Genomic DNA, 14,249 nt, shown 5'->3' with positions numbered 1-14,249 from the left:
TTATATAGGTAAACTCATGTCACAGGGGTTTGTTGTGCAGATTATTTCATCACCCAGGAATTAAGTCTAGTACCCACTAGTTATTTTTTCTGATCCTCTCCCTCCTCCCACCCTCCACCCTCTGATAGGCCCCAGTGTGTGTTGTTCCCCTCTATGTGTCCACGTGCTGTCATAATTTAGCTCCCACTTGTAAGTGAGACGATGTGGTATTTGATTTTCTGTTCCTGTATTAGTTTGCTAAGGATAATGGCCTCCAGCTCCATTCATGTCCCTGCAAAGGACATGATCTCATTCTTTTTTATGGCTGCATAGTATTCCATAGCATATATGTACCACATTTTCTTTATCCAGTCTACCATTGATGGGCTTTTAAGTTGATTCCATGTCTTTGCTATTTTGAATGGTGCTGTGATGAACCATACATGTGCATGTGTCTTTCTGGTAAAACAATTTATATTCCTTTGGGTATATACCCAGTAATGGGATTGCTGGGTCAAATGGTTTTTCTGCTTTTGGTCTCTAAGGAATCACCATGCTGTTTTCTACAATGGTCAAGATGGATTAAATACTTAAATGTAAAAGCCAAAACTATAAAAACTCTGGAAGACAACCTAAGCAATACCATTCTGGACACAGGAACACGCAAAGATTTCATGACGAAGATGCCAAAAGCAATTGTAACCAAAGCAAAAATTGACAAAAGGGATCAAATTAAACTAAAGAGCTGCTGTACAGCAAAAGAGACTATCAACAGGGTGAACAGACAACCTACAGAATGGGAGAAAATATTTGCAAACTATGCATGTGACAAAGGTCTAATATCCAGCATCCATAAGGAACTTAAACAAATGTACAAGAAAAAAAAAACCATTAAAAAGTGAGCAAAGGACATGCACAGACACTTTTAAAAAGAAGGCATACATGTCACCAACAAGCATATGTAAAGAAGCTCAACATCACTGATCATTAGAAATGCAAAGCAAAACCACAATGAGATACCAACTCACACCAGTTAGAATGGCTATTATTAAAAAGTCAAAAAAAGACAGGTGCTGGTGAGGTTGCAGAGAAAAAGGAATGCTTATACACTGTTGGTGGAAGTGTACATTAGAAAAAAAAAATGTTTATTTATGTAAGAGAATAAAAGCCTAGCTCAGCACTCAGCTTCCAGATGTAATAGCTTGCACCAGCGCTACTAGCTTGCACCAGCACTACTTGGAAAGCCAGAAAAGTAGAATTCAAATTTAAGGACAGTGGAAAGCCATCAAAGCAGCCAGGACTCAAAAGGCCAAATCCTGGAAAGAGGGAAATACACTGAAGGTGAATACAGTATGATGTGGCACTTTCCCTGAGAGTCATTTGCTGACCTGAAAGAAGAATTAATGTGGAGAACTTATACTTCCAGATGCTATATTGGTTCAAGGATGGACACATAGAAAAGTGAAATAGAATAGACAGACGTATATACATAAGATCACTTGATTTATGACAAATTTATACTGTTGTGTAATGTGGACAGTATCATTTCTCTAAAATGTATGTGCTAGACCAACTCGATATCTATATGGAAAAGAGTGAGCCCTACCTCACACCACAAATAAGTATCAATTCATGATGCATTGTATATCTAGATATAAAAGGTAAATCAATACAATGTCTACAAAAAATAAGAAAATACTGCATGATTTCAAAGTAGGCAAATAATTTTTCAACAGTATATAAAGAGTACCAACCATAAAGGAAAACATTATAAACTGGGTTACATTAAAATTAAGAACTTTTCTTATAAAAATAAACCATTAAGAGAGTGAAAAAGGTAAGTGACTGAGTGGAAGAAAACCCACATACCTTATAAAGGGCATGCATTTAGAATAAATAAAGGACTACAGATCAATACAAAAGAGATGGATAACCAAAGAAGAATAAAAATAATGGACAAAAGACTTTCTCAGACACTTCATTAAAGAGGATATTCAAATGAAGATATAAGCATATAAAAAGGTTTATTTACCAGGGAAATGTGAGTGAAGACAAAAATCTGAAACTACTAACACCTATTAGAATAGCTAATTTTTTAAATAACAAAACCAGGCGTTGGCAAGGATTTAGAGCAACCAGAACATTCATTCACTGCTGATGGTTACATAATTGGAATGACTGTTTTGACAGTATTTACCAAAGCTGAAAACACACCTAGCAATTCTACTGCTGAGTATACGCCCAACAGAAATCTGTATATTCATGCAACAAAAGATGTGTACAAGATTGTTCACAGTAATACTATTCATAATCATGGGAAACCACAAACAACCTGTCTATTAATAATAGAATAAATTAATTATTACTCTATGTTCACACAATGGCATATTATTGACTATGGTTTCTCAGTGGTGGTATAATTGCCATTTTGGACCCGATAATTCTATGTGGCCTGTCCTGTGCATTGTAAGATATTTGGCAACATCGCTGAACTCTACCCATTGGATGCCAGTAGCATGACAGCCAAAAATGTCTCCAGACATTGCCAGCTGTCCCCTGTTGAGGTGGGTAGTGGTGCAGAAGTGCCTCCAGTTGAGAACCACTGATATAGACTATAGAGCAATGAAAATAAATGAATTACTGCTACATGCAATAGTGTAGACGCATCTTGAAAACATAATATCGAAAGAAAGAGGCCAGACACAAAAGAGGACATATTGGATGCTTCCATTTACACAGTTCAAAAAGGGGCATATCTAATATACAGTGTTAGAAGTCAGGATGGTGGGTATCTTTGAGGAAGGAGGAGGTTGGTGGCTTGAATGGGCACAAGGAAGTTGTAGGGGCACTGTAATGGTCCAGTCTTGATTTTGTTAGTAATTACAAATTAATTAGGTATGATCAATTTTTTGAAAATTTCCTCAAGATCCACTTTCCTGTATATATATTTCAATGGTAAATTTGTGTAACAAAACCTTAGCTTAATCAGAGAACCACAGATTTTAAAAGAATGTTCTGAACCATCAATGATGTATCCAAATAGTTTTCTACAAACTTGCAGCTTAGGTGAGCCTCAAATTTTCTAAAAGGTCCACAGACCTACCATCCAAGACCTCGAGTTCTAGACAGGAAACAGCCTTCCTTCCTATAAATACCTGTCTGAGAGGGATTTGGGTCCTAAGGATAAATCCTATGTCTACATTCAGACTTCACCTGGTTTCACTTGCTCAGGCCTTTGGTCCATGGTTAATGTGTTTGCATTTAATATTTCTGTGCATTCAGTTTCAAAATCTTTTCCACTAATCTTCCTAATACTGATAAAACTAAAAAGACTCCTTATGTCCTAGGAAGACACAAAACCATATTCATGAGAGGCCCATTCATTAAGTATTTCCAGGATGGATTAAAATTATCCTGAGCTCCAGTTCTAAGAATGCTGAGACCAGTAAATAAATGTATTATTGAAATAAGATTAGCATCAGATGCTTAACCCACTTTGGGAACGAGCTGTTTTTAAGTACCATTTATTCACATATCCATAATTAATGAACTAATTACAAACGAGTCTTATCTCATCATTTAAGCAGCCCTCACATGACCCATCTTTGGCTTCCTGTCTGTAGTAGAGTAATTGCCCTTCTTTGAAAGTAACACAACTTTTTGTTTTAAGACACTACTGTGTAATTTAGATGTTTTTACTTATTCAAGCCAGCCTTATCCCAAATAAAAACAAACAGGGCTGGTGGTAGGGTCTGGATCTTTCCTTTTAAACCAAGAACTGCAAGCCAAGAGTTTGGGGCTGCAAATGTTTACAGAAAGCAAATTTTCCCCTGCAAAAAGGAAAAGTTGTAATGCCATCTTTTAGCCAAACGAAAAGCAGTTGTGTTAAATCGGCACCAAAGCAAATGATACATACAACAGTAATTAGCAAAGATTACACAGTAATTAAAATCACGATGATTATGTGAGTGAGAATAATTTATACAATAATCTCCATGCTCACATTGCAATATGGTACAAGTCCAATAGCAACAGTAGAAAGCCAGGGTTGGTAATAAATTCAAAGCACAGCATCACTAATTATGTGGTGATAGATTGGCCATTGAAATTTAGGGATAAATAAAGTCTCTGATCAGGAGACACCATTTCAGTTGGATTTCCCAAGGTTACTGAATGGGGACCCCAAACACTCTAATATGTTTCCTTCCTCCCCACCATTCTTTCTCTTCATAGTCTTGCCCATTCCTGTAGTTCATTCAGCTTCCCCCTTGGTGGAAAATATTTTCTATGCTTATAGTTTTCATCTACCAAGTTTCATTCTCCTGCTTCAGGTAAGGCCCTTCATTGTCCTTTGGGGAACCCCTCCTCCCTTCATGTTCTCATGATTTGGTGGGAATTTCCAAGAGCCAGGTAAGAAGACCGACTTAGGCCAAAGGTAAGAGGCTCCTTCAGTCCCCTTGTCCATTCTGACTGGTTCAGGCTCACTCAGGCTTGCATTTTTTGTGAAACTGTGAAGAAGAGAGAAATTCTCTTTACTACTGGACTCAGAATGGTGCAGGCATGAGTTTGGAGCTGTTGGCCGCCATCTTGTTGCCCCAGAAAGAAACCAACATAGAAGACAGCAGAGCAGAGAGGTTGGTGGGGAACCAAATCCCCATGATCATTTTTGAATTCCTGGATCTAGTAATGCCTGAAGCAAGATTTTCCTTTTTGGTTTCCCAGCTACAGGAAATAACAAATGCTCCTTCTTACTCTGGCCAGGTTGACGGGTTTTATGTCACCTACACTCATAAGAATCCTAACATTACGCAGAGGTTTCTTGGTATCTCCTTAGGGCTCCAGGTCAGAGTTTAAAAAGCTTCTGGACAATTCTCTTTGGATGTCCCCAAACACATGAAGTTTAACATATTTAAAATTGAGCTCACCAAAACTCCACTTTCACTGCCAAGAAGTTTTATGTTGTGCTCATGGTTTTCTGCTGTGAGTTTAGTCCACTTCTGCAATCTCTGGTATGTGGAGCACCCAGTCCTAGTTTTCCCTAGTCCTGCCTGTCAGCATCCATGCCTTTGGCACAGCAGCATCACCTGACCTGCTCTGGAATGAGGGACAGAGGATGGAAGGGAGTTTCTGCTTATTAAACACCAGCTTGGTGGCAGGCCTTCCAATGAGCACTCTAGAGTGCTAATTTGCTACAGTTGTTAATTCTTCAGCTCTGCAAAGGGAATATTATTAAAGTCTATTTAATGGTGGAGGGGCTGAGACTCGGAGACTGTAACTTGCTCATAGTCAGGAACTAGTAAAGGAGCGGTTGTATTAGAAAACAGATCTACCCTTTACTTTCTTGAAGTGTGTTTTCCAGGCCCGCTGGTCAGGCCCTGCCTGTTGAACTCTCTGGGCCCACCACATGCTTCTGCCCTCAATCTGCACTCTTGGACCATTGCTGTAGGCAATGAGGAGCCACTGAAACCAGATTTTCCTTTTAGAGGAATCAAACTGGCTAAAGTATAGAGGATGGACCAAAGGAAGGTGGTGTTGAAAGGTCTTTGCGAGAGTCTAGGAGCACAATTATGGTAGCTTGACTTAAAGGTGTTGGCAGTGGGGGATGGAGAGAAGCAGAAAGAGTATTTGTTTGGGTGGGGGGTAGAATACAAGACTTATGGATTCGTTGAATATGCGGATGAGAGAGGGGAATGATAACCTAAGATAACAAGGGCTCCAACGTGGTGCTTCATGAATGACAGAACCACTCAGTGATCCTGATAACACAGGGCTGGTGGGGCAGGATGAGTTTCCTCTTGGATATGCTGAGTTAAAACATCAGGGAGATACCTGGTTGGTGATCAGTGTAGACAATAAGATAACATACATAAATTTAAAACTTGGGAGAATATAAAGACTGTTCATCTGTATTTGGGGGTCACCTGCTGAAAGCTGCAGAGCCAAAATCACAAAAGGAGAATTGCCTGCTATCAGGTGGAGAGAGAATCAGCCAGGTGAGGGCAGTAACCTGTGAACCCTGGCATTTGGATATAAGGTCGTGAGACAAAGACCAGGGAAGAGAAGTTTGAGGAGAACCAAGGAACAGAAATCTTGTCAAGGCCAAGCAGATAGAGTTCCATGAAATGTTCAACAGTGGGGAAAAGTCCAGGAAAATATAAAGACTAGAGAACGTCCCCTGATTTGTGTCTCTGGAAGCTGCTGACACAGTGAGAAAGGTTTCAATGGAGTGGCAGGGCAGTCTCTGGGCTGTAGTAAATTGAGGCATAAATGTGGAGTAAGTGAAGATGGTATCTATTAACAACACGTCTGAGAAGCTTGAATCAAAAGGAAGGAAAAACAGTAACTCAATAGGACAGCAGGGTGATGGACGAGGACATGGTTAGGATGGGGAGGACCTCAGCTGTTTATAACCTCTGGGGGAAGAACTGAAACAAGGAAAGTTGAGGACACAAGAGACAGAGGTGACACTAGATGAATCAGAGTGTTTTAGGGGGGAAGAAGACCTGGATCCCAATCAGCTTCAGACAGGGCAGGACTGGACCTCATCTTCTGAGACCAGAGGGAATATGGGAGCAGATAGAGATTAATGCATATACATCACAGCAGAAGTTAAAGCCATTATTATTTTACTTTGAATGAAACAGAAGTGGAGGTGCCTCCTGAGAGTGATGGGGAGAGATGAGAGGGAAGTCAGGATGGTTTGGAATAATTGCCCAGGAAATGAGAACAGCGACTGCCCGATGACAATACCTTGGCAGTCTCTACAGCTAGGTCGTCATGCCTGTCAGCATGTGGACCTTGCAGAACAGGGTGAGTGACCATGGCTAGGGTTTTTTTGGGCTTGGGGTGAGGATCTAGAAAGAAATGAGGCTTAGACCCTGCTCAGGAAGCCCAATGTGTTGTAAGGGTAAGAAGAAGTTGGGAAAGCCTCACTGCCCTCGCACTCTCATCCACAGAGCAGTGGAAGGAGGGTGAGAAGGAGAGGCCAGGCATGCAACAGGGACTGACGTAAGCATGCCAAACCCTGGACAGCCCAGGCACCACTTGCGGCCAGATGTTAAGAGAAACTCCTGAACAAAGTGTGACTGCCACCACCCAGCCCATAAACTCCCTCTCTGTGACCACAAAGGTAATTTAGTGTCTTCGTCTCCAGAAGCGCTTGCATTTATCAGCGGCAGCAGCATGATTCCTGGGCTGTAAATCATAATGCTTTAGGTGTATTTCTCTTGAGTTGACGTCTCCTTATAAATAATGTGGGGAATGCTTTTATTTTGTTGGCAGAAGACTGCTTTCTCCCTCTCTCCTGTTTTTAGAGTGACCTTCTTTCTCAGTCAAATGGGATATATCCAAGAGGCTCATTTATTGAGTCTTCCCACGCACCAGGTAATATGGGAGCAGGTATAAATAGGAGTCCTGTTCTCTACTATGATATAGTCTCCTAGCAGAAAGGACACTCATATCTATTAGAGTTTAAAATGCAAATGCCCTTTGATCCAGAGAATCATTTACCCATGTTTATAAGGATGTGTGTTTTTCAAAGCTTGACAAGTTAATATCAAATATCTGGAAAGCACCTAAAAGTGAAATAAAGACACTACAGTTAAATAAAGCATGGCAGCTTGTGCAGGAATTACAAAGAATGAGATGAATTTATGCATACTAGTAAGGAAAGATCTCCAAGGTGTATTGTTGAGGGAAAGAAGTATATTATAAAAATTTATGAAAAGCATTACACATAATTATATAATTTATGTTTTTTAAAATCCCACAAATATGCTATATATTTGCTAAAAGTACATGTATATGTTTATGATATATACATATAGAAAAAGATATAGAAGGATATACACCAAACTGAAGATGATGGATCCTTCTGAGAAGGAAGCTTAAGACTACAGTGGTGGCCAAGGGGATTTTAGCCTTCTAATATATTTAAGTTCTTTGAGAGGAAGTATTCATAGATCGCTTGTGCAATTAAAAAGAGCTAGAAGTCAAGACACCTGTACTCTGGGTCAGTTCACACTATAAATTTGGATAAGATATTTCCCTCTGCAGAGCTCAGGTTTTCCCATCTATATACTGAGCAAGTTGGGCTGGATAATCCCAGTGGTCCTTTGCAACTCAGAATGCCTTGAGTCCTCAAGCTGTAAACATATTCAAAGGAAGGGGTTCATAATTTTTAGAGCTCAATGTCATAGGATCTGGCGCCCAGTAGCACTTTGTCTTGGCTGAATATTGAAGGTTGAATAATAATCCTTAGGCAGTTTTAGTACTAATAAACAGAGGTTAGATTTTTCCAGTAAACTTTACCAGGTGAGTGATCTACCTCCTGGATGAATGTCAGAGAGCTGTGGTAGCGTGGCAAATAAAATAGAGGCTTTGGTGGGATTCCAACCTAGGTTCAAATTCTGGCTCTTCCACTTACCTACTTTGTGCTATTAGTGAACTACCAACCCTCTCTGCGCCACAATCAATGCTGAGCTGTGACCAAACACAGTTAATATTTCTGCTCCAGCTTTGATGCTCTGGTCAGTTATTCATTCAACAAACATTTATTGAACACCAACTGTGAGCCAGCCCTGGGGATGTGGCCATGAGGAAGACAGACAAGAAATCCCTTCTTACAGATGTGCAAGTATCTCCCTTGCCTCCTGCCCCCTCCCTGTTCTTGGTGCAAGCACTTTCACTCCAAACAGCAGCTGAACATGCCCAAGAACTTGGAAGGGGAAAGGGAAGAGAAAAGGGAAAGAGACTCTGGATAGGGCTCTCTGGGAGATGCTGAAGACCCACCTTGCCTGAGGTGCCGCTGCAGGAGCTGTAAGACCATCTATGCATGGATCAGTTGCTCTCCCTTCTCTGAGTCTCAGATTTCTCTTCCGTAACATGAAGACAGACAGTGAAGTCTATCTCCTGGGATTCCTCCGGGCATCAAATAGTTACTGCTGCTGATAAAAATGGCTAATTTTTTGTGGCTCTTTCTAGGTGCCAGGCTCTGAGTAAAGAGTGGCTTGTGCATCACCACATTACCCCTGACAACAATCATGATTTACTCAGGAGGAAACATGAACAGAGAAGTTAAGCAGCTTGCCCAAAATCTCACAGCTGCAGATATGCAAATAAAGAATTGGAATATTATTTTTAAATCTATGTCCGGGTCCACACATAGTAAGCATTTGATAAATGCTTATTGAAAGTTATATGTACTGGTTTCTCTTGTTGTTCTAAAAAAGTTTACTTTAAAAACTATACATTGTGTACATTTTCCTATAGATTATGCTTTCTAATCCAGTGCTAGAGAATTCAGTGAATTTGGAAGCAGCCAGAACACTGATTAAAGATGAATCTCTGTATAGAATAACAATTCTAAAACTTTTCAACAGGCCATTACAATGTAAAGAGTGCCTACTTTTTGTTATTGGACAATTGCCAATTATATCTTAAACATGTATAGCAAATGAAAAAAAAAAAAGAATTGGAATCCAGCTCTGACTTCAGATCCTGCACCGAAACCATGATACCCTACCATCTCCCATTCAAACAGGTGCCAAACAACTTAGGTTAGGCTGCGACTCATCGGTTAGGATCCTTATTATCCACCCTAATATAATTATAATTACGAAACTTGGTTATTATGTTAATGGGCATTCACATTCTCCTCTGGCTGCTTCCAATTCTCCTGCTGCCACTGGCAGACAGGCTAAAGCAAAGGTATTTAGTTTTCAGAAGAGATAAAGTCCTCATAGTTTGGAGTTCACAGACGACACAATTCCCTTCTTCATACAGGCCTTTGTTTTTAACTAAGAGCAGTAATCAGATAATCTTGCTTTAATTAGCTCCCCAGAAGCAACCCATTCTTGGAGCCTGTCTTTGATATTTTCTACATCAAGTCTTTCAGCCTAAGATTATCTGCAGACATGCACCAGACATTTGCCATTTGCCAAATAGGCCCAAAAGTTTAGCATAAACTCCCACTCCTTTCTTTTTGTAAAGACATCCCCTGCATCAAAGCAAACACGTTTTGAGTCAGGAAGGGGTTGTCTGGGTTTGCTCCGTGAGTCTGTGATTTTTCCAGTCTTATCATATTGGTCCTTCTGTTCACAAAAACTGTGTGCATCTCATCTTAATTATGCATCTCTTAATCCATAATTTCTGACTTATGGCCATTAACTCCTAATTACAAGAGGGCAACCCTTGAAAAGGGAAACCAAGTGAGCTCAGAGAAATGGAGCCGAAAAGCAAGAGGGAAGATGGATGATAGAAGTTGTGCAACTAAGGGCGAATCCAAAGGCCCATTAATTGGAGGCGGTTATTGTTGGCAATTCTGTAGATCTGTGAGGCTCCCATATCAGGCCACACTTGAATTCATCCCTTTCTGTGGTAAGGAAATTATAAAATTAAAAATAAAGCTAAAGTTCAAATAAAGCTAAAATCTCCAGGTGATAAATCCTCTGGCCCAATTTCTTTATAATGACTCTCCATTAAAAAAACTTAAGTGAATATGTTTATTAAAAATTTTTTGAACGTGTAATTACCCATAAATGGAAAAAAGAGTATGATGTGCCTTAAGTAGAAGGCAACTATAACAACTATTACTATTTTTTTAAATGTTCACCCTGTGCTATTTAAAAAGCTGGAAAACCATGCTCTGTTGAGGACTGCATTAGGTCCTCGTTGCTTCAACTATTTGGATCAGTAAATAAAATTATATTCCCATCTACTGCAGATGAGGAAGTAGAGGGTCAGAGAGGGTAAGGGATCTGCCTAAAGTCACACAGCTAGGAAGTGGCAGAGTTATACCTCAGACTTTCAGGACCATGCTTGTTCTTGCCTATGCCAGAGACAATGAAAGACTTCAACAACAACTTTCAAAGTCTGAGATTCTTCAAGCTATTAGCCATCCAGAGGCAGCAGGGAGATACTCTTACCTGGGGCTGAGGATGCGGCTGCTGGTGGCTGACTGTCGAGAAGGAGTCCTCGTAGTGTCTGTGGCCAGGGACAGAGTACAGCTCAACCAGGACTGCAGGCTGCCCTCTGGCTGGGAGCTGAGGATGGAGACGTTATCCCTAGAATAAGATTGCAGGACACCATCAGCACAATGACAACCACAGTATCAGCAATAATTAGATATTAACCCATAGCATAAGCCAGGCATTGTGCTAAGTGATATACCTGCATAACCTCACTCACCATCCCAGAGAGGTAGAAGCCAGTGCTGTCATAGTTACACAGATGGAATTACTGAGATTTGGAGAGGCCAACTGGAGTCTTGGCCAAGGTCACCCAGCTAGTCAATGATGAAACTGGGATGCAAACCCTGTTTCTTTTTATTTCAATGCCCATGCTATTAATCATGGCACTCTTCCTTGGGGAGATACACACTCCAATACAAATGTTGAGGTCTCTCCAATTTAGGAGTAAAGTTTGGCATTGAATTTGATATGTTCAAGGAATACATCAAGTGTGAAGGTCTTAACTCCTTCCTTACCTTATCTGGATCATCTTTAAAACAGGGACTCTACTTTTATGTCCCCTGATTCTGAAAGTGGCACAGAAAGGGAGGGGGTTCTCATAGGTTCTCAATGAAACCACGTAAGTTGATATACTCACTCAACATTATGTATATGTGTGTGTATATGTATGTGTGTATATTTGTATATTAATATTATTTATATGTGTGTATGTGTATATACATTATAATATATAGTTTTTTAATAGGATGCTCTATTTATGCCAAGCACCAGTTCTTGTCCACATGAACTTAACATTTCTATAAATAACAGTAAAAATTTTAAAAATTATTAATGTTTTATAGAGGTACAGAGGGTAGGTTTTACTAGAACCTGCTCTCTGTCCCTCTATAAAGCATTAGTAACGGTAGATTCTAATAAAACCTACCCTCTGTGCCTCTATAAAGTATTAATAAATTTTTCTTTCAAAGAGGGAGCCTTGATATGCATCTTGGAGGCCTAAGGAAAGACATTAAGTAGTGAAAGTTGAGCTACATCTTCTTTGGAGGTTAGGGTTTGGCCACGCAGGGACTGAAGAATGGAATTTTGGGTGGAAGGAATCATGTACACATAGGTACGGAGGTCATAAAGGTCGGGGCATAAACAATATGGAAACCAGAAATCACAGTTGGAGGGGAAAGCAAGGGTCTGAATGTGCAGAATACAAACATCAGTGTAAAAAGTCTGTTCTGGGGCAATAGGGAGCCATTGAAGGTGTCTGAGGACAGTAGCATGAGAAGGCATAGGCTTCTTTCTGTCTAAAAGAACCAGGGCAGTTCAATACGATGTTCCTAGTACTATATGTTATGACCATGAAGGCATTAGTCTCATGGGCATCACTGATAATTCTCCAAGTGGACATGCATGTTCCCTCTGCAAACTGAGAGCCAGGGGCTCACCCTTGTGAGCTGCTCGGTTCTACTTGGGGTTAACTTACATCTCTTTTCTGCCACTGCTGCCACAATCCACTGCCGTCTGGACACTAGTAAGAGGCACAAGAAACAGTGTGTTATCCTCGTGCTGCCAGGGACTTGGAAACATGGTTATTGACGTTAGACAGACATGAGTGTGAATCCCACTTCCAACCTTTGCCCCTGTGTGATCTCAGGGAAGTCACTTGCCTTCCCTGAGCTTCCTTTCTTCCTTCCTAAAATGTGGCAAATAATGGGGCTCTGTTATGGAGCAGAGTAAGTGAGATAACCCTTGTAAAGATCTCAGCATGGTTCCTGGCAAATAGATAGTGCTAATTAAGTGGTAGCAACCATTACCGCTACTCGTTTTAGTACAACTAGTACTGCTATTATTAATAGCACTGTTATTGCTAACAAGCAAGGTATTAGCTGTATGTTCTTTGTGAGTGCTAGCAAATCAGACATGGAGCAGGGCAGCTTCCCAGGGCATTGTGGGAAACTCCAATACTAATTACAATAGTAGCTGTTCTTTAGAGAGCATCCCTCCATTCAACAAATATGCTACCCACACAATCTCATCTACCTACCCCATGTGTCTCCATTTTAGAGATCAGGAACCTGACACACTTGTCTAAGTCACACAGCTTTTGATCCCAGGCCTGTTAAGCTCATGCTCCTAAGCAGCATGCAGTTGTTCAGTGGGTGGGTGCAGACAGCCAAACCACAAACCTCAGACACCTAGGACATCATTTTAATCTGGATCGTCAGGCTGGGGCTTCTCAGTATTCTCTGCTGTAATCTGGACAATTCCTCTTTTAGAAGATCAAGCTGTTTCCTCTAAGAGCTGCACTTGCTGCTCCTTGGCTCCCACCCTCAAAAGCCTGTCACCCTGGGGGCTTCTAGTTACATGCACTTGTCCAGGCAGTGACCAACACCCCTTCTGGACCAAGAACAAGTCTTATTCATCCTTCAGCCCCAAAGCTCAGCCAGACCAGAAGTTCTCAGACAATGCTTGGTGAATCCAACAGAAGAAAAGTCAGTAAACAACAGCCATGGGCCAATTCTAGCCTACCATTTATTTTTATAAATAGAGATTTTCGTCTGTGATTGTTTTTGCACCATAATAGTAGTGCAACAAAGACAACATGGCATGAAAAGGCTAAATATTTACTATCTAGCCCTTTTAAAGAAAAAGACTCTGCAGTGGAACAAAAGCAGCTTTTGTGAATGGCCTTGTAGGAGGCAGAATAATGGTCCCCAAAGATGTTCACATTCTAATCCCCAAAACAAGGGAATATGTTTCTGTACAGGGAAAAAGTTTTATTGGAACACAGTCACCCATTCACTTACATTTTGAGTACTTCCTCACCTACTTTGACTAAACACCAATCTTTACTTGAATCCAGCACTCAGGAAAGTCTTTAGAGCCCAATAGCTAATCAAAGCACACGCTGGTGTTAGTTCTTGTTCACTGTTTACCCCGGCTGACTCCATGAGTACTAGCCCCATGGGTGGACTCAGCATTCAGATTCACCCTCTTCCAAAGGGCTCTTCTGCAGCACTAGAGACCCATTCCCTTCATGATGTCTAATCATGCTGGGCATCTTCTCATCTCTTTACTCTTCCACATGCTCCTGTTCTCTGACCCACTCTGTCCATACAGGGGGCTAATCTGTATGGACAACATCAATGGGTTCCCTAACCCATGGCTTTCTCTTGGACTCAGCCAACAGGGAATGCAACTGACAGTTGACAGGAAGGAGGGAAGAGAGGGAAGCCGAAGTACTTATTGTCCTGGATTTCTGAATTTCTCTCTACTGCCTTTCCTTGTGTTGGCTCCAGCTCTCAACCA

The 14,249-nt window shown here is 40.8% G+C and overlaps 1 protein-coding gene across 2 annotated transcripts in view; it reads right to left on the bottom strand.

Moving 5' to 3' along the window:
- MYO18B (myosin XVIIIB) overlaps positions 1-14,249 on the bottom strand; it is a 263,608-nt gene that overhangs the window by 14,855 nt on the left and 234,504 nt on the right. For both annotated transcript variants that reach the window (XM_024239878.3, XM_054543243.2), the window contains 2 exons: positions 12,424-12,468; positions 10,905-11,042 (listed from right to left, as the gene is read on the bottom strand). In XM_024239878.3, coding sequence (XP_024095646.3) covers positions 10,905-11,042; positions 12,424-12,468 — 183 coding nt within the window. The remainder of the gene's footprint in view (positions 1-10,904; positions 11,043-12,423; positions 12,469-14,249) is intronic.

The sequence above is a fragment of the Pongo abelii genome, chromosome 23, assembly GCF_028885655.2.
Source record: "Pongo abelii isolate AG06213 chromosome 23, NHGRI_mPonAbe1-v2.0_pri, whole genome shotgun sequence".
Taxonomy (NCBI): domain Eukaryota; kingdom Metazoa; phylum Chordata; class Mammalia; order Primates; family Hominidae; genus Pongo; species Pongo abelii.
The sequence above is the reverse complement of the archived record's forward strand: the minus strand, read 5'-3'. Positions and strand labels throughout refer to the sequence as shown.